Below are 23,556 nucleotides of genomic sequence, written 5' to 3'. Positions count from 1 at the left end.
TGGTTCCCAATCAGAGACAACCAGCCACAGCTGACACTCGTTGCCTCTGATTGAGAACCACACTGGCCAACATAGAAATGAACCAACTAGAACTACAACACAAATCTACACACCCTGGCTCAACATAACAGTGTCCCCAGAGCCAGGGCATGACAGCAATGCCCTCCGACGAACCATCAAACAGGCAAAGCGTCAATACAGGACTAAGATCTAATCGTACTACACCGGCTCCGACGCTCGTTGGATGTGGCAGGGCTTGCAAACTATTACAGATTACTAAGGGAAGCACAGCCGTGAGCTGCCCAGTGACACGAGCCTACCAGACGAGCTAAATTACTTCTATGCTTACTTAGAGGCAAGTAACACTGGAACATGCATGAGAGCATCAGCTGTTCCGGACGACTGTGTGATCACGCTCTCCGTAGCCGATGTGAGTAAGACCTTTAAACAGGTCAACATTCAAAAGGCTGCAGGGCCAGATGGATTACCAGGACGTGTACTCCGAGCATGCGCTGACCAACTGGCAAGTGTCTTCACTGACATTTTCAACCTATCCCTGTCTGAGTCTGTAATACCAACATGTTTCAAGCAGACCACCATAGTCCCTGTGCCCAAGAACACTAAGGTAACCTGCCTAAATGACTACCGACCCGTAGCACTCACATCTGTAGCCATGAAGTGCTTTGAAAGGCTGGTCATGGCTCACATCAACACCATTATCCCAGAAACTCTAGACCCACTCCAATTTGCATACAGCCCCAACAGATCCACAGACGATGCAATCTCTATTACGCTCCACACTGCCCTTTCACACCTGGACAAAAGGAACACCTATGTGAGAATGCTATTCGTTGACTACAGCTCAGCGTTCAACACCATAGTGCCCTCGAAGCTCATCACTAAGCTAAGGACCCTGGGACTAAACACCTCCCTCTGCAACTGGATCCTGGACTTCCTGACGGGTCGCCCCCCAGGTGGTAAGGGTAGGTAACAACACATCCGCCATGCTGATCCTCAACACAGGGGCTCCTCAGGGGTGCGTGCTCATTCCCCTCCTGTACTCCCTGTTCACTCATGACTGCATGGCCAGGCACGACTCCAATTCCATCATTAAGTTTGCTGATGACACAACAGTGGTAGGTTGATCACCGACAACGACGATAGCGTATAGGGAGGAGGTCAGAGACCTGGCTATGTGGTGCCAGGACAACAACCTCTCCCTCAACGTGATCAAGACAAATGAGATGATTGTGGACTACAGGAAAAAGAAGAGGACCGAGCACGCTCCCATTTTCATCGACGGGGCTGTAGTGGAGGAGGTTGAGAGCTTCAAGTTCCTTGGTGTCCACATCACCAACAAACTAACATGGTCCAAGCACACAAGGACAGTCGTGAAGACGGCACAGCAAAACCTATTCCCCCTAAGGAGACTGAAAAGTTTTGGCTGGGTCCTCAGATCCTAACTGGTTGCATCACTGCCTGGTATGGCCGTATGAAAAATGTATGCACTCACTAACTGTAAGTCGCTCTGGATAAGAGTGTCTGCTAAATGACTAAAATGTAAAATGTAGTGTATATACAAAAGGGATGTAACCCAAACAAAGAGCGATGTGTAACCTCTACACAATACATGGGACGAGACCCGTAAACAACCAGAGCACAATACACGGTACTCACGAGACCAACGGACATGGGACAATAATCGACAAGAACAATGGGGAACAGAGGGCACAAATATACACATACTAATCAGAGGGATGTTTTTTCTGTTTGTCAAGATTTATATAGTCTATTTTATTGTGGTGTTGAAAACGCAAACCATGATATTTAAGTGCCCGATGTCGGTATGTGCTTTACTTATTGGTTGTGTGGTGCATTGGCACAGAATCCTGTTGGTGGATAATTAGTTGCATATATTCTATATAATTATAAGTATAGCATCAAAATATAGAAAATCTGATTTCCCCCTAGCTGATCATTGTCTGCAGCCGGCTCTGATTGTAGTGTAATGAAACAGGCAGGGAGAGTGAGCTCGTCCTGTGATGGGTGATTTGAAGGAGTCAGGCGCAGGAGGGTAAATCACAGAATACCGAGTTTATTCCGGAATACAGAGTTACGCAGGATAGCATCAAACAGTCCAGTGCGCAAAACAGGCGCACTGGAACAAAACAGGCACACGGGGAAAATATACCCTGGCAATACAAAATACACGGAGCTCAACCGAGCTGCTCTCTCCTCACATTAAACAATCACCCACAAGGACAAGGGGGCAGAGGGAACACTTATACACGTACTAATGAGGGGATATGAACCAGGTGTGTGTAATAGACAAGACAAAACAAATGGAATGATGAGATGTGATGCGGCAGTGGCTAGAAGGCCGGTGACGATGAACGCCGAAGCCTGTCCGAACAAGGAGAGGAGAAGTCGTGACACGTCCATGGTGGTTGGCGAACTCTCAACCTTCTGGCCCGTAGCCCTGCCTGGCATCGACTGTGCCACAAAAGCATGCTGAAGTGGCAAAGTCAATATCAATTTTTATAAACACAGGGTCGCTACAGTTATTTTTATTTGTGGCCGTAAACATTACTTTGAGTAAATTGAATGAGGGGGGAGGGTGTGCAATTTCTTTTACAGTACAAGGGGAGGGTCATGTGAAAATATTTTTTACGTTGGGGAGGGGGGTACTTATTTTTTTTATGTCCCCTCACAGCAAATTTCTAATGGTCCCTTATGTCTGAGTTTGAGAGGAAACCAGACGGAAATCCTATGCATAAAGAAATAATTATTGGATGTTTTCTTTGATCTCAAGCATTAGCAGGTCACGGCTCTGCACAATTCATTATGTGTGTCAGACATTCCGCCAGCTTTGCTGCCTCGGAATGGAGTGTCAGCAAACAGAACCGTGCACATTTCACATTAATGCCCTGTGAGCAATCATAGCCTTTGGGTGAGTTTGCATTTTGCTCCCGGGGAGTGGGGAGTTGTGCGCTAGCGGTAGCAGTATAACTGCAGCACCGTAGCCAATACAGAATGGCTCCCAAGTGTTTGGGTAAGCATAGTCTGCCAGTCCGTCAGTCAGAAATGTGCACTGGTCTGACTTAAAATTACTGCAACCAGACAGCTTGTCGAATAAACCTTTTCAGTCAAAGGCTTGAAGGAAATGGCTGGCCAATAGTGCTCAAATCACATGTGCCTAATACAACAGGTGTAGACTTAACCGTGAAATGTTTGCTTACGAGCCCTTCACAACAATGCAGAGTTAAACAATAATAATAAAGAAAAAATACAAATAGTAACACGAGGAGTAAAATACACAAGAATGGAGCTACATACAGGGAGTACCAGATCAATGTGCAGGGGTACGAGGTATTTGAGGTAGATATGTTCATGAAGGCAGGGTAAAGTTACTAGGCATAAGGATAGATAATAACAAGAGTAAAATAAAGAACAGGTGCTACTGTATCTAGAACCTTAAAGGGTTCTTTGGCCGTCCCCATAGGAAAACCCTTTGAAGAACCCTTTTTGGTTGCAGGTAGAACCCTTTACAGAGGGTTCTATATGGAACCCAAAAGGGTTCTACCTGGAACCAAAAAGGGTTCTCTTATGGGGACAGCCGAATAATCATTTTGGAACCATTTTTTTAACAGTGTAGCAGCAGCAGCATATGGTGATTGTAAAAATGTGTGTGTATGTGTGTTTGTGTTGTTGGTATGCGTGTGTGTGTCATGTGTGTGTGTGTGTGCGCGTATGTAGTGTATGTGAATATGTGTGTTTTGTGTGAGAGTGTCCGTGTAGTGTGTGTGTGTGAGTGTGTATACTGTATAGTGTGTATATATAGTCTTGTGAGTGTGCATAGAATCAGTGCAAGATAGGGTCCGTCCAGATAGTCCAGGTAACCATTATCAAACTATTTAGCCGTCTGATGGCTATTTAGCAGTCTTATGGCTTCGGGATAGAAGCTGTCTCTGAGCCTGTTTGTCAGAGAGCCGATGCTCCGGTACCGTTTGACGGACGGTAGCAGAGTGAACAGTCTATGGCAGGGATGGGCAACTCCAGTCCTCGGGGGCCAGAGTGGTGTCACACTTTTTCCCCATCCCTACCAAACACAGCTGATTAAACTAATTGCATTCTAAACTGAAAATCATAATTAGTTGATTATTGGAGTCAGGTGTGTTAGCTGCGGCTGGGGCAAAAGTGTGACACCAATCAGGCCCCCAAGGACTGGAGTTGCCCATCTCTGGTCTATGGCTTGGGTGGCTGGAGCCTTTGGTGATTATTTTGGCCTTCCTCTGACACCGCCTGATATAGAGGTCCGGGATGGCAGGGATCTCGGCCCCAGTGATGTACTGGGCTGTCCAAACCACCCTCTGTAGCGCTTTGCGGTTGAGGGTGGTGCATTTGCCATAACAAGCGGTGATGCAGCCAGTCAAGATGCTCTCGATGGTGCAGCTGTATAACTTTCTGAGGATCCGAAAGGGCCCATGCCAAATCTTTTCAGCCTCATGAGGGGCAAGAGGCGCTGTTGTGACCTCTTCACGACTCTACAGGTGTGTGTGGACCGTGTTATGTCCTTAGTGATGTAGACGCCAAGGAACTTGAAGCTCTCGACCCGCTCCACTACAGCCCCGTCGATGTGGATGGAGGCGTGCTCTCCCCTTTTTCTCCTATAGTCCACAATCAGCTCCTAGGTCTTACTGATGTTGAGGGAGAGGTTGTTGTCATGGCACCACATTGCCAAGTCTCTGACCTCCTCCCTGTATGCTGTCTCATCAGCGTCGGTGATCAGGCCTACCACTGTCGTATCATCAGAAAACTTGATGATGGTGTTGAGTCGTGCATGGCCACGCAGTCGTGGGTGAACAGGGAGTACAGGAGGGGACTAAGCACGCCTTTGAGGGGCCCCCATGTTGAGGGTCAGCGTGGCAGAGGTGTTGTTGCCTACCGTCACCACCTGGGGCCGTCCCGTGAGGAAGTCCAGGATCCAGTTACAGAGGGAGGTGTTCAGTCCCAGGGTCCCCAGCTGAGGGGACTATGGTGTTGAACACTGAACTGTAGTCTATTAACAGCATTATCACATAGTTATTTCCCCTGTTGTCCAGGTGGGAGAGGGCAATGTGAAGGGCAATTGAGATTGCGTCATCTGTGGATCTGTTGGGGCGGTATGCGAATTGGAGTGGGTCTAGTGTGTCTGGGATGATGGTGTTGATGTGTGTCATGAGCAGCCTTTCAATGCACTTCATAATTACAGATGTCAGTGCTTCTGGGTGATAGTAATTTAGGCGCAGGAGACATGTTGGTAAAAGTGAGGTAGAACGGCCTACCATTGAATGAAAAGAATAGAACACAATTTTGTCTCTCCCACCTCAACAACGGTAGAAACGACATTCTGAAATGAGCAGACTATTCATTGGTGTGGAAGATAGGCCTACATACTTAAGATAGGCCTACATACTTAAGATAGGTCTACATACTTGACAAGAATTGGACTTGAACTAAGCTGACACATTGTCAGGACAAATTCAATCAATGGCCATGGTTTCAAAGTGTTCAGTAGGCCCCTAGAAAGGGCACAAAGGAACCGCAAGAAAGAGAAGAAGAGCAAAATCTGAAATCCAATTCCATCAAACCCATGTGAGCAATTATCATAATTACATACTAGAGTTTTTTTTTTTCTCTCTGGGAACTGAAGCAGAAAGGAGAGAATCCCACAGATAGAAATTGTCTGTGGCTGAGTAGGTGAGTGGGTGGTGGGGAGGAGGAGGGGGAAGGAGGGAGAAAGGGTAGTGTAGTGAAGAAGAGAGAGTGGTGAGAAAAGTGAAGGAGGTGTGAGAGAGGTGAAGACCGTAGAACAGGGCGTGAGAACAGACACTTGATTTTACACTAGCTCTGGTTACTCGTTATTGCACTGGCACACCCCTTCTATTCTCCCACTACATCTCCTCTCCAGTCCCCTGCCCTTCGACTCCTCCCTCTCTCTTTCCCTTATTTCTGGATCTGTTCCTCCCTGCTTTCCTTTTCCATCCTCTCCCACTCTTCTCTCTTTCCGTGTCCTCTTCTCTCACATCCTCTCTCCTCCCCCTGCTCCCTCTCTTTCTCTCCCTTCCTCTATTTCTCCCCCCTCATTTATTTCTCCCCCCTCAGGAGCAGTGTGAGTCGTGAGTCTGTCGAAATGCTGGCATTGTCAACCTCCAACCCTGAATCCACCCCCGCCCCACACCTAGCTGCTTAGAAGGATGGAGACAGAAACGATGCCCTTAGAGCACAAACACACACACACACTTCATCATTCATTCAGAAACAGCAAGCTCACCCCCAACCTCCTACACCAACCCGCACACATACCATGTATCATTGCATCACCATTTCATAAACTCCTCATTTTCTCTCCTCTAATTTAATTCATCCTTTCTCCCTCTCTCTCTCTTTCATAGCGCCCGCTATGCATATTAATGACACATGGAGAAGGCTTGATTAAAATCGTACCAAGGAAAGAGCGTAGGAGCACACAATTAAATGACAGCTTATTCTCTTGGAGAGAAACACATTTATAATGGATTTATACTGTATCATTAAAAATCCCATTGTATATGCATATGCTTTACATATCACCTCTGTTAATGTGGAGTAAAGAAAAGCAGCCTAGACATTCACTGACTATGTTGCTAGATAGATGATATCTTACATGGTAACCGGCCGTATTCTCCTATTCCCCTCTTTTGTCAAAAGTCCACTCCGAATCCACAGACGATGCAATCGCCATTGCACTGCACACTGCCCTATCCCATCTGGACAAGAGGAATACCTATGTAAGAATGCTGTTCATTGACTACAACTCAGCCTTCAACACCATAGTACCCTCCAAGCTCATCATTAAGCTTGGGGCCTTGAACTTAGTCACTGTCACTAGCTGGCTACCACCCGGTTACTCAACCCTGCACCTTAGAGGCTGCTGCCCTATGTACATAAACATGGAATCACTGGTCACGTTAATAATGGAACACTGACCACTTTAATCATGTTTACGTACTGTTTTACTCATTTCATATGTATATACTGTATTCTACTGTATTCTAGTCAATGGCACTCCGACATTGCTCATCCTAATATTTATATATTTCTTAATTCCATTCTTTTACTTTTAGATTTGTGTGAATTGTTGCGAATTGTTAGATACTACTGCACTGTTGGAGCTAGGAACACAAGCGTTTCGCTACACCCGCAATAATATCAGCTAAATATGTGTATGTGACTAATAAAATGTGATTTGATTTGATTATCCTTTGAGGTATGACCATTTTCTGGACCACTCAGTCAGACAATGCTGCTATGTGGAAAGTATACCTCTATTTCAGATAGAGACTAGGAACCCATCTACTGTGTCAAAATCCAATGTATGTCAATAATGGGATCTGGTTTCCTCGATGTTCCAAAACTCTATCAGATAGCCAGTGTAGCCAGTAGAGGTTATAGGTCACAAAGAAAATATTTTTTGGTCTATTTTTATAGCTAGAATTCTCTGCAGAGTGGATTCTGTCTGAATGGTATTTACTATTTCTCTAGCTCAGGTATTATAAGGTTGATTTTGTCTGGGTCCACGCCTGAAGATGCTGGAGCTTTTAATCAATCTTTACAGTTCCCAGGTCTCCCTTTGCTTTTGCTCTGAGGCCCTGATCCAATTGAACATTCGTCCTTCTTTCCTCCCTTCCTTTGGGTAATCACTGATCTGTGTGTGGTTGGATTTCAATCATCTCATGTCTAGGAGTGTCTATAGTGGGTAGGTCTATAGGGGTACTATAGGGGTACTATAGGGGTATAGGGTTACTATAGGGGTACTATAGGGGTACTATGGGAGTACTATAGGGGTACTATAGGGGTACTATAGGAGTACTATAGGGGTACTATAGGGGTATTATAGGAGTACTATAGGGGTACTATAAGGGTACTATAGGGGTATAGGGGTACTGTAGGGGTACTATAGGGGTATAGGGGTACTATAGGGGTACTATATGGGTATAGGGGTACTATAGAGGTACTATAGGAGTACTATAGGGGTATTATAGGAGTACTATAGGGGTACTATAGGGGTATAGGGGTACTATAGGGGTACTATAGGGGTATAGGGGTACTATAGGGGTACTATAGGGGTACTATAGGGGTACTATAGGAGTACTATAGGGGTACTATAGGGGTACTATAGGCGTACTATAGGGGTATAGGGGTACTATAGGGGTACTATAGGGGTACTATAGGGGTATAGGGGTACTATAGGGGTACTATAGGGGTACTATAGGAGTACTATAGGGTTACTATAGGGGTACTATAGGCGTACTATAGGGGTACTATAGGGGTACTATAGGGGTATAGGGGTACTATAGGGGTACTATAGGGGTACTATAGGGGTACTATAGGAGTACTATAGGGGTACTATAGGGGTACTATAGGAGCACTATAGGGGTACTGTATGGGTACTATAGGAGCACTATAGGAGCACTATAGGGGTACTATGGGGGTATTATAGGAGTACTATAGGGGTACTATAGGGGTACTATATGGGTACTATAGGGGTATAGGGGTACTATATGGGTACTATAGGGGTACTATAGGAGTACTATAGGGGTACTATAGGGGTACTATAGGGGTACTATAGGAGTACTATAGGGGTACTATAGGGGTACTATAGGGGTGCTATAGGGGTACTATAGGGGTACTAATGGAGTACTATAGGGATACTATAGGGATACTATAGGCGTACTATAGGGGTACTACAGGGGTACTTTTTAATTCAGAATACATTGGATGCATTTTTAAGAATGCATTTTAAACAACTGCTCCATCCCTTAGTCTCCATTAATTTGAGGAATTATGCATATCCAAACAAGGTACAGGATCTGGACTTAACATAATTAGAACCAAATTAATGTCAACAAATTTTTTTGCTGCTACCCAGTGTCATCTATTTGATTAATCCACAACATTCTTCATCAGGCTACTCAGGTTAAAACCCCATCAAAGGCCATTAAGGCTGGAAACGATGCTGTACCACAAAGCTGGAATAAAGATTACACACGGGAACAGTAAACATTGAGCGAGCGGACATTCACTCTCTTTTCATCCCCGTTTTGATAGACTCGACAAGAAGCCTTTTTTTAAAAACCTGGAGGAAACAGAAAGGGGGAGAAGGTTTTTAGCGTCGCACAAGCTCAAGGGGTACAGCATTGAGCAATGCTTCAAAGCTGTGTGCAGGGGTAAAGGGGGTGGAGAGAGAGAGAGAGAGAGAGAGAGAGGGAGAGGGAGAGAGAGAGAGAGAGAGAGAGACAGAGAGAGAGAGAAAGGGAGAGAGAAAGGGAGAGAGAGCCTTCCCATCAGTCTGTTGAGTGCTGGGAGGAAGAGAGGAGACATGAAAGATTTAGGCCCTGCCCTAACCGTTTGTGTGAAGAATCACACAGCGACATTGTCGCTCTATAATCCAATATTGTCTTGTATGTTTTGCCAATGAGTGACTTCCTTCAGGCGGTTTGAGGTTCTGAAAGGCGAATAACACTAGAACGGGATATATAGTGGAAATTATGAATTAAATGGTACACACACACACAAACAAACAAATGCATGCACACACACAAGCAAGCATATACACAAGTGTATACAAACACACACATAGTAACTGTATACTACCAGTCAAAAGTTTTAGAACACCTACTCATTCAAGGGTTTTTATTTATTTTGACTATTTTCTACATTGTAGAATAATAGTGAAGACATCAAAACTATGAAATAACACATATGGAATCATGTAGTAACCAAAAAAGTGTTAAACAAATCAAAACATATTTTATATTTGAGATTCTTCATGTAGCCACCCTTTGCCTTGATGACAGCTTTGCACACTCTTGACATTCTCTCAACCAGCTTCATGAGGTAGTCATCTGGAATGCATTTCAATTAACAGGTGTGCCTTCTTAAAAGTTAATTATTTCATTCTTAATGCGTTTGAGCCAATCAGTTGTGTTGTGACAAGGAAGGGGGGGTATACAGAAGATAGCCCTATTTGGTAAAATACCAAGTCCATATTATGGCAAGAACAGCTCAAAAAAGCTAAGAGAAACGACAGTCCATCATTGCTTTAAGACATGAAGGTCAGTCAATACGGAACATTTCAAGAACTTTGAAAGTTTCTTCAAGTGCAGTCGCAAAAACCTTCAAGCACTATGATGAAACTGGCTCTCATGAGGACCGCCACAGGAATAGAAGACCCAGAGTTACCTCTGCTGCAGAGGATAAGTTCATTACAGTTACCAGCCTCAGAAATTGCAGCCCAAACAAACGCTTCACAGAGTTCGCAGTTGTAAATGAGAACTTGTTCTCAACTGGCTTACCTGGTTAAATAAAGGTGAAATAAAATAAATTTAAAAAACAGCCACATCTCAACATCAACTGTTCAGAGGAGACTGTGTGAATCAGGCCTTCATAGTCGAATTGCTGCAAAGAAACCACTACTAAAGGACACCAATAAGAAGAAGAGACTTGCTTGGGCCAAGAAACACGAGCAATGGACATTAGACCGGTGGAAACTTGTCCTTTGGTCTGATGAGTCCAAGTTGGAGATTCTTGGTTCCAACCGCCGTGTCTTTGTGAGACGCGGTGTGGGTGAACGGATGATCTCCGCATGGGTATTTCCCACCGTAAAGCATGGAGGAGGAGGTGTTATGGTGTGGGGGTGCTTTGCTGGTGACACTGTCTGGGATTTATTTAGAATTCAAGGCACACTTAACCAGCATGGCTACCACAGCATTCTGCAGCGATACGCCATCCCATCTGGTTTGGGCTTAGGGACTATCACTTGTTTTTCAACAGGACAATGACCCAACACACCTCCAGGCTGTGTAAGGACTATTTTACCAAGAAGGAGAGTGATGGAGTGCTGCATCAGATGACCTGGCCTCCACAATCCCCCGACCTCAACCAAATTGAGATGGTTTGGGATGAGTCGGACCGCAGAGTGAAGGAAAAGCAACCAACAAGTGCTCAGCATATGTGGGAACTCCTTCAAGACTGTTGGAAAAACATTCCATGTGAAGCTGGTTGAGAGAATGCCAAGAGTGTGCAAAGCTGTCGTCAAAGCAAGGGGTGGCTATTTGATGTATCTCAAATATAAAATATATTTTTATTTGTTTAACAATTTTTTGGTTACTACATGATTCCATATGTGTTATTTCATAGTTTTGATGTCTTCACTATTATTCTACAATGTAGAAAATAGTAAAAATAAATAAAAACCCTTGAATGAGTAGGTGTTCTAAAACCTTTGACCGGTAGTGTATACACACACACACACACACACACACACACACACACACACACACACACACACACACGCACACGCACACACACATACACACACACACACACACAGGTGTTCCACACTCCAAGGCTAAAAGCAATCTACACACTTACGCACAAACAGTCTGGCTCTACCCTGCTGCCAGCTGTGTGTGAATTAATTCACGGTGAAAATGTACCCAGGGCCCCATTCTACTCTACTATTTCATTTAGCTCCAGTGAAGCAAGGAGTCTAGTCATGCTGATTTCTGCCCTATCAGATTTCATCAGATATTTCATCAGATGGTTTGCCACCAAATAAATATGGTTGTTGATCTACTTCACAGCTTGATTTGGGGAGGGAGGCAGTTCTACATATGGACACAGAGGGTTCATCTCAAAAGTCTAAAACTGCCTCCTTGTCTGCTATCCTCTATCTACACTGATATGAAAGAGCTGGAATGGCCTGGAGCAAATTCACACCAATAATCCTATTGCTTTGACCTCTCCTGTTTCCGGATCAAAGTGTCTGTCTGTGTGGCCTATGGGGCTTCTGTGTGTTTGTGTTTGTGTTTGTGTGTCTGACTCGCTCTCCCTCTCTGTTTATCTAGATGCGTTCGACGCGGGGTGTGTCAGTGTGGCCGGTGGGGCTGGTCAGTGGGCGGAGGTACGAGCGCCCCATAGTGGAGAAGGGCAAAGTGGTGGGCTGGTACACTGGCTGGAGGCCCGACCGCCCCTTCGCCATTGACATGGCAGGTAAGAGCACATCTAGTCATCTAGGGCAGAGGAACAGAACCCAGTGGTTTTCAATTTGGAATGCGGCCCAACATGGTGGTGTAAACTGCTTCACACTATTAATGGCCTCTTATGTTCGGGGTAAGGAGTGGGAGACTGTTCTCGGTCTCTCTCTAAAAGGGTGCATCATGGAATGGTGCTTCTCAGCTGTAAGCACATTTAAGAGTAAAGTGGGATGCTGCTCACCACTTCAGCCCTCTCTCTCTGCCTCTCTCTCTCTTTCTCCTCTCTCTGTCACTCTTTCTCTGCTCTGCTCTGTACATAACAAACCCATCTAGTGGTCCCTCCTGCATTAATGGTCCCACTAACCACACACTAACACTCAAGCATGCACATAAAGGGACACAGCCAGACATGCGATGCACACATAGACACAGACACACGCGTTATCCACACTTGGCACTTGCACACACACACACACACACACACACACACACACACACACACACACACACACACACACACACACACACACACACACACACACACACACACACACACACACACACACACACACACACACACACACACACACACACACACACACACACACACACACACACACACACACACACACACACACACACGTACACACACACTGTGGGTGTTGTGGTGTTACTTAAGACATTATACCGTTTTTTACAATCACTTTGGCACTAATTTCAGAACCTTGACGTCATTTTTCAAAACTCTAGACACAAAACTCAAAACGGTCATCACTTGTAACACAGGCTGTCCAATGTTCAAAACATTGCATTGTGCATTCATATCTTTAATGAAATCTTGCACTTGCACAATCATTGGTTCAAAAAACAAATTGATTGTGAAATACCAATGAAACGTTAATTTAGATCACCCACACACAAGCAACCAATAGTTTCACTGTGTCATTGTTCGTACAATCATTAAATATTGTAGTACAAAATAGGTGATACATGTTTCATTATGGTACTACATGTAAATACATCCCTGTAAAAGTACTGCAGTAGTAGAGAGAATATTACAGACACAGTTGAATCATTGAACAAAATCTGAAATATATTGATGAAAAACAATACAGTACTGTAAAACATCAAATGCAATGTTCCTCAACTTGCTTGCTTGTACTGTAAAAAGCAAAACATAGGAGTGATTACTGTACTTCTACATTTTCATCAACTCTGTCTTGTGGATTTGGCCACAGGTTCTCATCTACATCATAATGGATGTTTTCATTAGCCAAACATCTTGGAAAAAACATTCGGGCATGGCCAATCCAGGCCTGACACTGGTCTGCCGTGACGTCATTGCATGGGTCATCCATGGCCTGGAGAAGAGTGACTTGTTCATGAGGGCGCCTATCATAAACCTTCCATCTCCATGTGGAGAAAAATTCCTCAATCGGGTTAAGGAAAGGAGAGTATGGGGGTAAATACAGGGTGGTAAATTGTGCATGGGCCTGAAACCATGCTTGCACCATATGAGCATGGTGGAACCTGCCAATGAAATTCCGACCTCTCCTCCTTGTCTTGGCCAGGTTAAAGCCTGCCTCATCCAAATATATGAATTTGTGATGGTTGTCATCAGCATCCAGCTCCATCACCCTCTAAAAATACATTTTGGAAAGAGATTTACTGATTACTGTACAATGTAGAATTATTAGGGAATTTTATTACAACAGCCATCTTGAAACTGAACATATCTGAACATACTCAGTTCTCATTTGCTTCACTCTGTCTGCATTTCTTTCAAAAGGCACTCTGTATAGTTGTTTTAAAGAGACCTGGTGCCTTTTCAGCATGCGTGCAATAGTCGGCAAACTTATGGATTCCACATTGTTAAACATGTCTTCATTGTCCAAGATATGCTGGCGAATTTCTGTAAGGCTAATATAATTTCTGTCCCGAACCAAATCGACCACAGCCTGCTCTTGTTGGTCAGTCAGAATTTTGCCTCTGCCTCCCCTATTTGGCCTAGTCTCAATTCTACAGGGAACATTACAGTAAGAAGACACTTGGTCACTCCACCTACTCTGTGATACACATTGGTATGCAGTCATTTGACAATTGAGAGTAGCGTAATGTTTAGTGCATGCTGAAGACTTACCAGTTCTCATTGCGGAAAGTTCTGATTATTGAGGCCACGGTTGACCTTCTGAGGTTTGGTTGTATCATTGTAGCCGCCTCATTCATTGTCATGCCATGATTTATGACATGGTCTACAACTATTGCTCGGATTTCATTGGACACTCTTTGCTGTTGCTGCCGCTGTCTTGGTCCGTGGCCTTGTCCTCTACCACGTTCCCCCACACCTCTCAAACGAGGCCCACGACCACCTCTCAGAAGGGGTGCTTGTCCCCTGCCATTCCTTTGACCAACACGTCTTCCTCGTCTTCCTCCCACCACTGCTTGACCTCTATTGTGACCTGGATCACCTGCCGGCTCCATGTTACAGTACGTATCGCTATGTTGTTGCAAGTGGATCCCAATCAATTCTGTATATACTCGTTTCACAATGTGAACTCAATCATCAGTAACGAGTTGGCAGAATTGGACAAGCAATTACAAGGGCCGGCATCCATACAGTGCAGTACTGGCAATACTGTAAATAGTCTGAAAAGGTGGTACATGGGACCATAGAAACGGTGTCTGATAAAGAATGATGATGAAATATTACATCCATAGATAATGTAGTCTAATTGGTTCATGCTCCACGCTAATTGGTGACAATGAATCTCGTTATCCTGAAACTTTCATGATCTAAACATGGAATATTGTTTGTCTGTTTCCATACAACTATGCATTAAGAGTAATGCAACAGTTACTTATAAATTTGAGCAGTTGTTTCAATTGATAGTTGGATAATTGTAATGAAATGAATAGACACTCATCTGAAATGTAATGTGTGAATTGACTTTTGAAATAGTAGTACTTTGATGTTAAGTTGTGTCATATTGAACAGGTGTGTCAAACGGCTGATGTCGATGTGTGGTGGGAGTCAGGCGCAGGAAACAGAGGCTCAGTCAAAATGACTTTACTGGACTGAAAACAAACACTCAATACAAAAATAAAGACCTCGACACAGGAGGTAAAAGAAAAAAGGGTGTTGAGCCCCCTCAAGCCAATGCCTCCACACCTTTAGGGCTTGAACCACGGCTAACAGCTCCCTGTCCCCTACGTCATAATTTCGCTCCGCCGGGCTGAGCTTCTTGGAATGGAAAGCACAGGGGCGGAGTTTTGGTGGCGTGCCGGACCGTTGCGACAGTACTGCCCCAATACCGGCCTCTGACGCGTCCACCTCTACCTGGAATGGTAAAGCGGGGTCCGGATGCGCCAGCACCGGAGCCGAAGTGAACAGGTCCTTCAGTTTACCAAATGCCCTGTCCGCTTCAGCTGACCACTGCAAACGCACCGGGCCCCCCTTCAGCAGGGAAGTTATGGGAGCTGCCACCTGTCCAAAACCCCGGATAAACCTCCGGTAGTAATTGGCAAAACCCCAAAACTGCTGCACCTCTTTAACAGTGGTTGGGGTTTGCCAATTACGCATTGCTGACACACAGTCAACCTCCATCTTCACCCCTGACAACCGATAACCCAAAAAGGAGACAGACTCCTGGAAAAACAGACATTTCTCTGCCTTGACATACAAGTCGTGCTCCAACAGCCTACCCAACACTCGGCGCAACAGGGCTACATGCTCGGCTCGTGTAGAAGAGTACACTAGGATGTCGTCAATGTACACTACCACACCCTGCCCATGCAAGTCCTGGAAGATCTCGTCCACAAAGGATTGGAAGACTGAAGGAGCATTCATTAACCCGTATGGCATGACAAGATACTCATAATGACCCGAGGTGGTGCTAAATGCTGTTTTCCATTCATCTCCCTCCCTAATGCGCACCAGGTTGTAGGCGCTCCTGAGATCCAATTTTGTGAAGAACCGCGCTCCGCGTAATGATTCAGTCATACTCGCAATCAGAGGAAGAGGATAACTGTATTTAACCGTGATCTGATTGAGACTACGGTAATCAATACACGGGCGCAAACCCCCATCTTTCTTCTTCACAAAGAAGAAACACGAGGACGCCGGGGAAGTGGAGGTCCGTATGTATCCTTGTCTCAGGGACTCGGCTATGTAAGTCTCCATAGCCGCCATCTCCTCTTGAGACAAAGGATACACATGGCTCCGCGGAAGTGCTGCTCCTGTCTGGAGGTCTATCGCACAATCCCCCTGTCTATGAGGTGGCAACCGCGTCGCCCTCGTTTTGCTGAACACGAGTGCTAAATCCTCATACTCAGGGGGAATGTGCATTGCGGGCACTTGGTTCGGACTCTCCACCGAGGTCGCCCCCACGGAAACACCTAGACATCGCCCTACACACTGGGCAGACCACTCCTTGAGAGCCCTCTGTTGCCACGAAATGGTGGGATCATGGGTGACTAACCAGGGAAGCCCCAGCACCACGGGATACGCAGGAGAGTCGATCAGATATAACTGAATGGTCTCCTCATGACCCCCCTGCGTATTCATCTTTAGTGGTGCTGTGACTTCTCTAATCAACCCTGATCCCAACGGGTGGCTATCTAGTGCATGGACAGGGAAGGGAGCATCAACAGGCAGGAGGGGAATCCCTAACCTTACACAACATTTCCGATCAACAAAATTCCCAGCTGCGCCTGAATCGACTAGCGCCTTATGCTGGGAATGAGGTGCAACCTGATGAAATTTTACAGGTATACACAAGTGAACAACAGAGAGCTCTGGGTAAGTGGGGCGCCTACTCACCTGAAATGACTCCCCAGTGCGTGACCTGTTGTCCCGTCCCCCTGGAGACCCTCCCCAGCACCTAGCCGCAGTGTGCCCTCCACGGCCACAGTTGGTGCAGGGGATGGCCCCCCTCGGGCTCTCTCTTCTCCTCTCTCAAGCGCCAGCACCCCCGAGCTCCATAGGGCTCGGCTCGGAGGTGCTGGAGGATGGAATGGACGGCCCCAACTCGGGACGTCCGCGGGTGGCCAGCAGGGTATCGAGACGGATGGACATGTCCACCAACTGGTCGAACGATAGGTTGGTGTCCCTGCAGGCCAGCTCTCGACGAACGTCCTCTCGCAGACTGCATCGATAGTGGTCGATGAGGGCCCTCTCATTCCACCCCGCATCCGCCGCTAGAGTCCGGAATTCCAGGGCGAACTCCTGTGCGCTCCTCTTCCCCTGTCGGAGGTGGAACAGACGCTCCCCCGCCGCTTTCCCCTCAGGTGGATGATCGAACACTGCCCTGAAGCGGCGGGAGAACTCCGCGTAGGTGATGGTGGCGGCGTCTATTCCCCTCCATTCGGCGTTGGCCCACTCCAACGCCTTGCCGGAGAGACAGGAGATGAGGGCGGAAACACTCTCGTATCCCAAGGGCGCCAGGTGTATGGTGGCTAGGTAGAGTTCCACCTGCAGGAGGAACCCCTGACACCCGGCTGCGGTGCCATCATACGCCCTCGGGAGCGAGAGCCGAATCCCACTGGATTCCGTTGCTGGGATGGGAGGACTGGCCGATGGTGGTGGTAAGGTTGGAGGAGGTGTGGGCACCCCTCCTCTCTCCCATCGGCGCAGAGTGTTTATCACCTCATGCAGGGCGGATCCGAGTTGCTGGATCCTGGCGTCTTGACCGCTGACCCGATCCTCCAGCGACTCGGGTGCCGCTGCTGCTCCTGCTGACTCCATATTGGTGTGTAATTCTGTCAAACGGCTGATGTCGATGTGTGGTGGGAGTCAGGCGCAGGAAACAGAGGCTCAGTCAAAACGACTTTACTGGACTGAAAACACACAATCAATACAAAAATAAAGACCTCGACACAGGAGGTAAAACGTACACGCAAACTATGCGTAACCATAAAGTCCGACCAAGGAAAACCAAACTGACAACACCAGACAGGCGGACAATTACACACAAATACCCACAAACAAAACGAGAAACTTATAGGGGACATAATGAACACTAAATAGAAACAGGTGTACAAATAAGACAAAACCAAACAAACATTCAACGGTGGCAGCTAGTACTCCGGGGACGACGAACGCCGAAGCCTGCCCGAGCAAGGAGGAGGAGCAGTCTCGGCAGAATTCGTGACAAGGTGATTTTTATTAAATGAACAAATTATCTTAGTTTTAGGTGTATTGTATCCAAGCAATTGAAAAAAAGTGTTAGAGTTCTGAAAAATGTGCATTTTGATCATTGGTTGTGAGTTTTGTGTCTAGAGTTTTGAAAAATGACGTCAAGGTTCTGAAATTAGTGCCAACGTGATTGTAAAAAACTGTAACAGAAGAACCTACTGCTCTCCTCCTCTCTTCCTCTCTTCCTCCTCTCCTCTCCTCTCCTCTCCTCTCCTCTCCTCTCCTCTCCTCTCCTCTCCTCTCCTCTCCTCTCCTCTCCTCTCCTCTTATCAACTTTCCCCTTTTCCCCTGTGCTTTCCTCTACTCTCCCCATCTCCCCTAGTCTTTCTTATCTTTCTGTGTGACTCAGTTGGTAGAGCATGGCGCTTTCAATGGTTCATGGGTCAAATTCCCGCTGGGGTCACCCATATGAAAATAAATGCATGCATTATTAAGTCACTTTGGATAAAAGCGTCTGCTAAATGTCCTAAATGGTGGCAGGTAGCCTAGCAGTTACAGCGTTGGGCCAGTAACCGAAAGGTTGCTGGTTCGAATACCTGAGCGGACGAGGTGAAAAATCAGTCGATGTGCCCATGAGCAAGGAACTTAACCCAATTTGCTCCAGGGGTGCCATACTACTATGGCTGACCCTGTAAAACAACACATTTCACTGCACCTATCTGGTGTATGTGACAATAAAACACATGTTTTTATACATACAGTACCAGTCAAAAGTTTGGACACACCTACTCATTCAAGGATTTTTCTTTATTTTACATTGTAGAATAATAGTGAAGACATCAAAACTATGAAATAACACATATGGAATCATGTAGTAACCAAAAAAGTGTTAAACAAATGAAAATATATTTTTGATTTTACATTCTTCAAAGTAGCCACCCTTTGCCTTGATGACAGCTTTGCACAATCTTGGCATTCTCTCAACCAGCTTCATCTGGAATGATTTTCCAACAGTCTTGAAGGAGTTCCCACATATACTGAGCACTTGTTGGCTGCTTTTCCTTCACTCTGTGGTCCAACTCATCCCAAATCATCTCAAATGGGTTGAGGTTGGGTGATTGTGGAGGCCAGGTCATCTGATGCAGCACTCCATCACTCTCCTGTTTTGGGTCATTGTCCTGTTGAAAAACAAATGATAGTCCCACTAAGCGCAAACCAGATGGGATGGCGTATCGCTGCAGAAAGCTGTGGTAGCCATGCTGGTTTAGTGTGCCTTGAAATCTAAATAAATCACTGACAGTGTCACCAGCAAAGCACCTCCACACCATCACACCTCCTCCATGCTTCACAGTGGGAATCACACATGCGGAGATCATCCGTTCACCTACTCTGCATCTCACAAAGACACGCCGGTTGACACGAAAAATCTTGAATTTGGACTCATCAGACCAAAGGACAGATTTCCACCAGTCTAATGTCCATTGTTCATGTTTCTTGGCCCAAGCAAGTCTCTTCTTCTTATTGGTGTCCTTTAGTAGTGGTTTCTTTGCAGCAATTAGACCATGAAGGCCTGATTCACACAGTCTCCTCTGAACAGTTGATGTTGAGATGTGGCTGTTACTTGAACTTTGTGAAGCATTTATTTGGGCGGCAATTTCTGAGGCTGGTAACTCTAATGAACGTATCCTCTGCAGCAGAGGTAACTCTGGGTCTTCCTTTCCTGTGGCGGTCCTCATGAGAGCCAGTTTCATCATAGCGCTTGATGGTTTTTGCGACTGCACTTGAAGAAACTTTCAAAGTTCTTGAAATGTTCCATATTGACAGACCTTCATGTCTTAAAGTAATGATGGACTGTTGTTTCTCTTTGCTTATTTGAGCTGTTCTTGCCATAATATGGAGTTGGTATTTTACCAAATAGGGCTATCTTCTGTATACCACCCCTACCTTATCACAACACAACTAATTCGCTCAAACGCATTAAGAAATTCCACAAATTAATTTTTAAGAAGGGACACCTGTTAATTGAAATGCATTCCAGGTTACTACCTCATGAAGCTGGTTGAGAGAATGCCAAGAGTGCGCAAAGCTGTCATCAAGGCAAATGGTGGCTATTTGAAGAATCTCATGTGTTATTTCATAGTTTTGATGTCTTCACTATTGTTCTACAATGTAGAAAATAGTAAAAAAATTTATAAAAACCATTGAATGAGTAGGTGTGTCCAAACTTTTGACTGGTACTGTATATTATATTATATTCACCACCAAACCCTGTCCATCATTGTCTTGGAATGGAGCGCTCAACTGAAGAGGATTTTGGGAGGGCAACATGAAAGCGTTTAGTGTTTACACCCCGTCCCACGGAAGAGAAGAAAGAATGGAGCGAGTCCGTGGGACAAAAAAAAGAGGGATGCTATCATTTAGTCTTTAATGAGTCATGCTATTGCTAGCATTAACCCTGCTCTTGACCAATGGTCATAAGCCTCACTCCTAAAACAGGAAGTAATGTGCTGTGTCACAGTATTCTAAAATGACCTCCTTCCTTTGTCTCCTTTCCATCACGACCACTGACAGCTGAAATGACTAGATAGGTTTCCACCATTGTATCCTGCCATATCAGTGATCATTTAGCAGAGAAAGATATGCTTGACTTGATTCATTAGGATCCCCATTAGCCGATGCCAATGGCGACAGCTAGTCTTACTGGGGTCCGACACATAACGAAAAATACCTTACAGACAAAATACTTTACAATTTACATACATTTAAAACATTAACATGTAGTATGTGTGCATCTATCAGTTACACATATAGTACATTTCAGTCAGTGGAGGCTGCAGAGGAGAGAACTGCTCATGTTTGATGTTTTTAATACCATTCCACTGATTCCGCTCCAGTTATTACCACGAGCCCGTTCTTTCCAATTAAGGTGCCACCAACCTCCTGATGTCAGTACATACACATTACAAGTAGGTCACATGGGGGAGAGCTGTTGTGCCTTGAGGTGTTGCTTCATTTGTTTTTAGAAACCAGGTTTACTGTTCACTTGCGCTATTTAAAATGAAAGGGAGTTCTTTGTATAGTTTCTAACACATACATACAATGTATAGAAACAGAACCATAGAGAAAAGGAAGCCAGGAAAGGAAGCTGGATGAAACTATTGAGACAGAAACTGCACTGACAGACAGGCATTGCTAACAGACAGGCATTGCTAACTAATCTCCATACCACCTTAGCTGCAGGTTAAGAGATGTCTATCTTATAATTGCTTTCATACCTATCTATCATACCTTGGGTACAGCTTCTGGGCTTTCACTGCCGTATCACTCACTGCTCCGTAATATGCCTGATAGGACTGACCCAATAGGAAGATCTCAGTGGACTAACTCAGACACACTGTGTGTGTGTGTGTGTGTGTGTGTGTGTGTGTGTGTGTGTGTGTGTGTGTGTGTCTGTTAAACTGGTTAACTTCTTTGACTCAAAATACAGGAAATACACAACACACTCTCTCACACACAACACGCACGCACACGCACACACACAACCTCACAATCTCTCAGTGGAGTAGTAGGATACCCATGAGAGTAGAGTTATGGCCTAGAAAACAGTGTGCTGGAAACGTGGAGACGCGAGGACACATAATATGCTATTCCATGTAGCCATCAGCACACCCCATTCCCAGTGGTATCGCATATATTGTAACTGAGATAGGGAGAGTAATATGAGATACTGTAGTGGGATATTCTTGTGACACGGTCTGGCGTTCTCAATGCATAGTCATAAACAGAAAACACACACACACACCCACGTGCACACACTCTGCCGCACATTTGAGATAGGCCTGATCTACAGTAGCACAATAGTGGGACACAGGCCCAGTTCCACTAGTTTGAGGTCATCATTGATCTGTATGTAGTTACTTCAAGGAGGATTGAAGCAAGGAATTAATTGATAACTTTGCTCCTCTAGGAGAACAGCACATCCAACGTGAGAATGACATGTGAAGTGTGAGACATAATCATCTGACCAGGATCATAGCAGGCGTATGAACCTCTTCCTCGTCCTTTTCTCCAGGTTTTGCAGTGAACCTCCAAGTGGTCCTGGGGAGCCCACGGGCGTTGTTCAAGCGTAGGGGTTCCCAGCCTGGCATGCAGGAGTCTGACTTCCTGAAACAGATCACCAAGGTGGGAGACCTGGAGCCCAAAGCCAACAACTGCACTACGGTGAGTAGCCTATCATTGTGGCAACCGCATTAATCCCTGACCTCTAACCCCATATCAGACCCCAAAGACTTGATAATTGGTCTAAACAACAAGTTGGGATGACAGTGAGAATGTTTTCGTTGGTTAAACTTTTTGTGATGAAGCGCTATCTCCTAATATAGCCTCATCTGACTGTGCGTACTCTCTTCATCAGTTAGGCTACCTCCCTCCTCTCCTGTGCAGCTCATGACACTGTTAGTCATCATCATTATCAGCCCATTAGGTTAATGGGGCCGCTGCAAGCTGATATTAATACACACCATTAGCAGAATGTGACATCATCAATTATCACCCACCACGGCCATATTGCCAGAAGGACTTGACATCATCACCAATAACAACCTAGCACTGCAGTACGACAGAAGGGTGCACTCCATTTTGGGGAAACGTGTCATTTTGTACAAACCATCATTACATTTTTACATTACATTTACATTTTAGTCATTTAGCAGACACTCTTATCCAGAGCGACTTACAGTTAGTGAGTGCATCATTTTTTTTTTTTTTCATACTGGTCCCCCGTGGGAAACGAACCCACAACCCTGGCGTTGCAAACGCCATGCTCTACCAACTGAGCTACACGGGACTATATCACGCAACGTAGCAGACGTTAAACCGAAACTGAATGCACCCCAGGTAGAAGTTGCCCTTAGGTACAGATCTAGTATCAGCTTACCTTCCCCACATGCTAACCTTAAAGGGGAAATCCTCAATTAAAACAATAACAAAGCATTACTCCCCACCCCTGTTTCGGTAAAAAGCTGAGGGATGGGGCTGGAGAAATGTAACCACTCTCAAATTCATAGACAGAGCTATGGATGCAAGGACTGACCAACCATGATATCAACATGATAGTTTTAGCCATGTTTTGAGCCTATTTATATGTACTTTGTTTACAAACATTGGAGTAAAACAAGCTTACATTCTGGGTTCTGATGGGGTGCGACAGTTGAACTAAGCTAATGGGGCATTTAGAAGTTATATTCTTCACGAATCAATGGGTAAATCCCACTGGGCACATACGTCAGTTCAGCGTCTAGTTGTGATTTAGATTTGGTTGAGTTGTCCACTAAAGTGAATTCAACAACAAATGTCCACCATATC

At 45.3% G+C, this 23,556-nt stretch overlaps 1 protein-coding gene across 1 annotated transcript in view; it reads left to right on the top strand.

Moving 5' to 3' along the window:
- LOC311116607 (galactosylgalactosylxylosylprotein 3-beta-glucuronosyltransferase 2-like) overlaps positions 1 to 22,413 on the top strand; it is a gene marked incomplete at both ends in the record, with an annotated part of 34,351 nt that extends 11,938 nt beyond the window's left edge. Inside the window, 2 exons of the mRNA XM_084191672.1 lie at positions 11,931 to 12,075; positions 22,265 to 22,413. Coding sequence (XP_084047798.1) covers positions 11,931 to 12,075; positions 22,265 to 22,413 — 294 coding nt within the window. The remainder of the gene's footprint in view (positions 1 to 11,930; positions 12,076 to 22,264) is intronic.
- Positions 22,414 to 23,556: the final 1,143 nt, after the last annotated feature.

This window comes from Coregonus lavaretus (assembly GCF_964263955.1).
Source record: "Coregonus lavaretus genome assembly, contig: HAP1_SCAFFOLD_5271, whole genome shotgun sequence".
Taxonomy (NCBI): domain Eukaryota; kingdom Metazoa; phylum Chordata; class Actinopteri; order Salmoniformes; family Salmonidae; genus Coregonus; species Coregonus lavaretus.
Note: the sequence above shows the minus strand (reverse complement) of the source record. Positions and strands in the feature narration are given on the sequence as shown.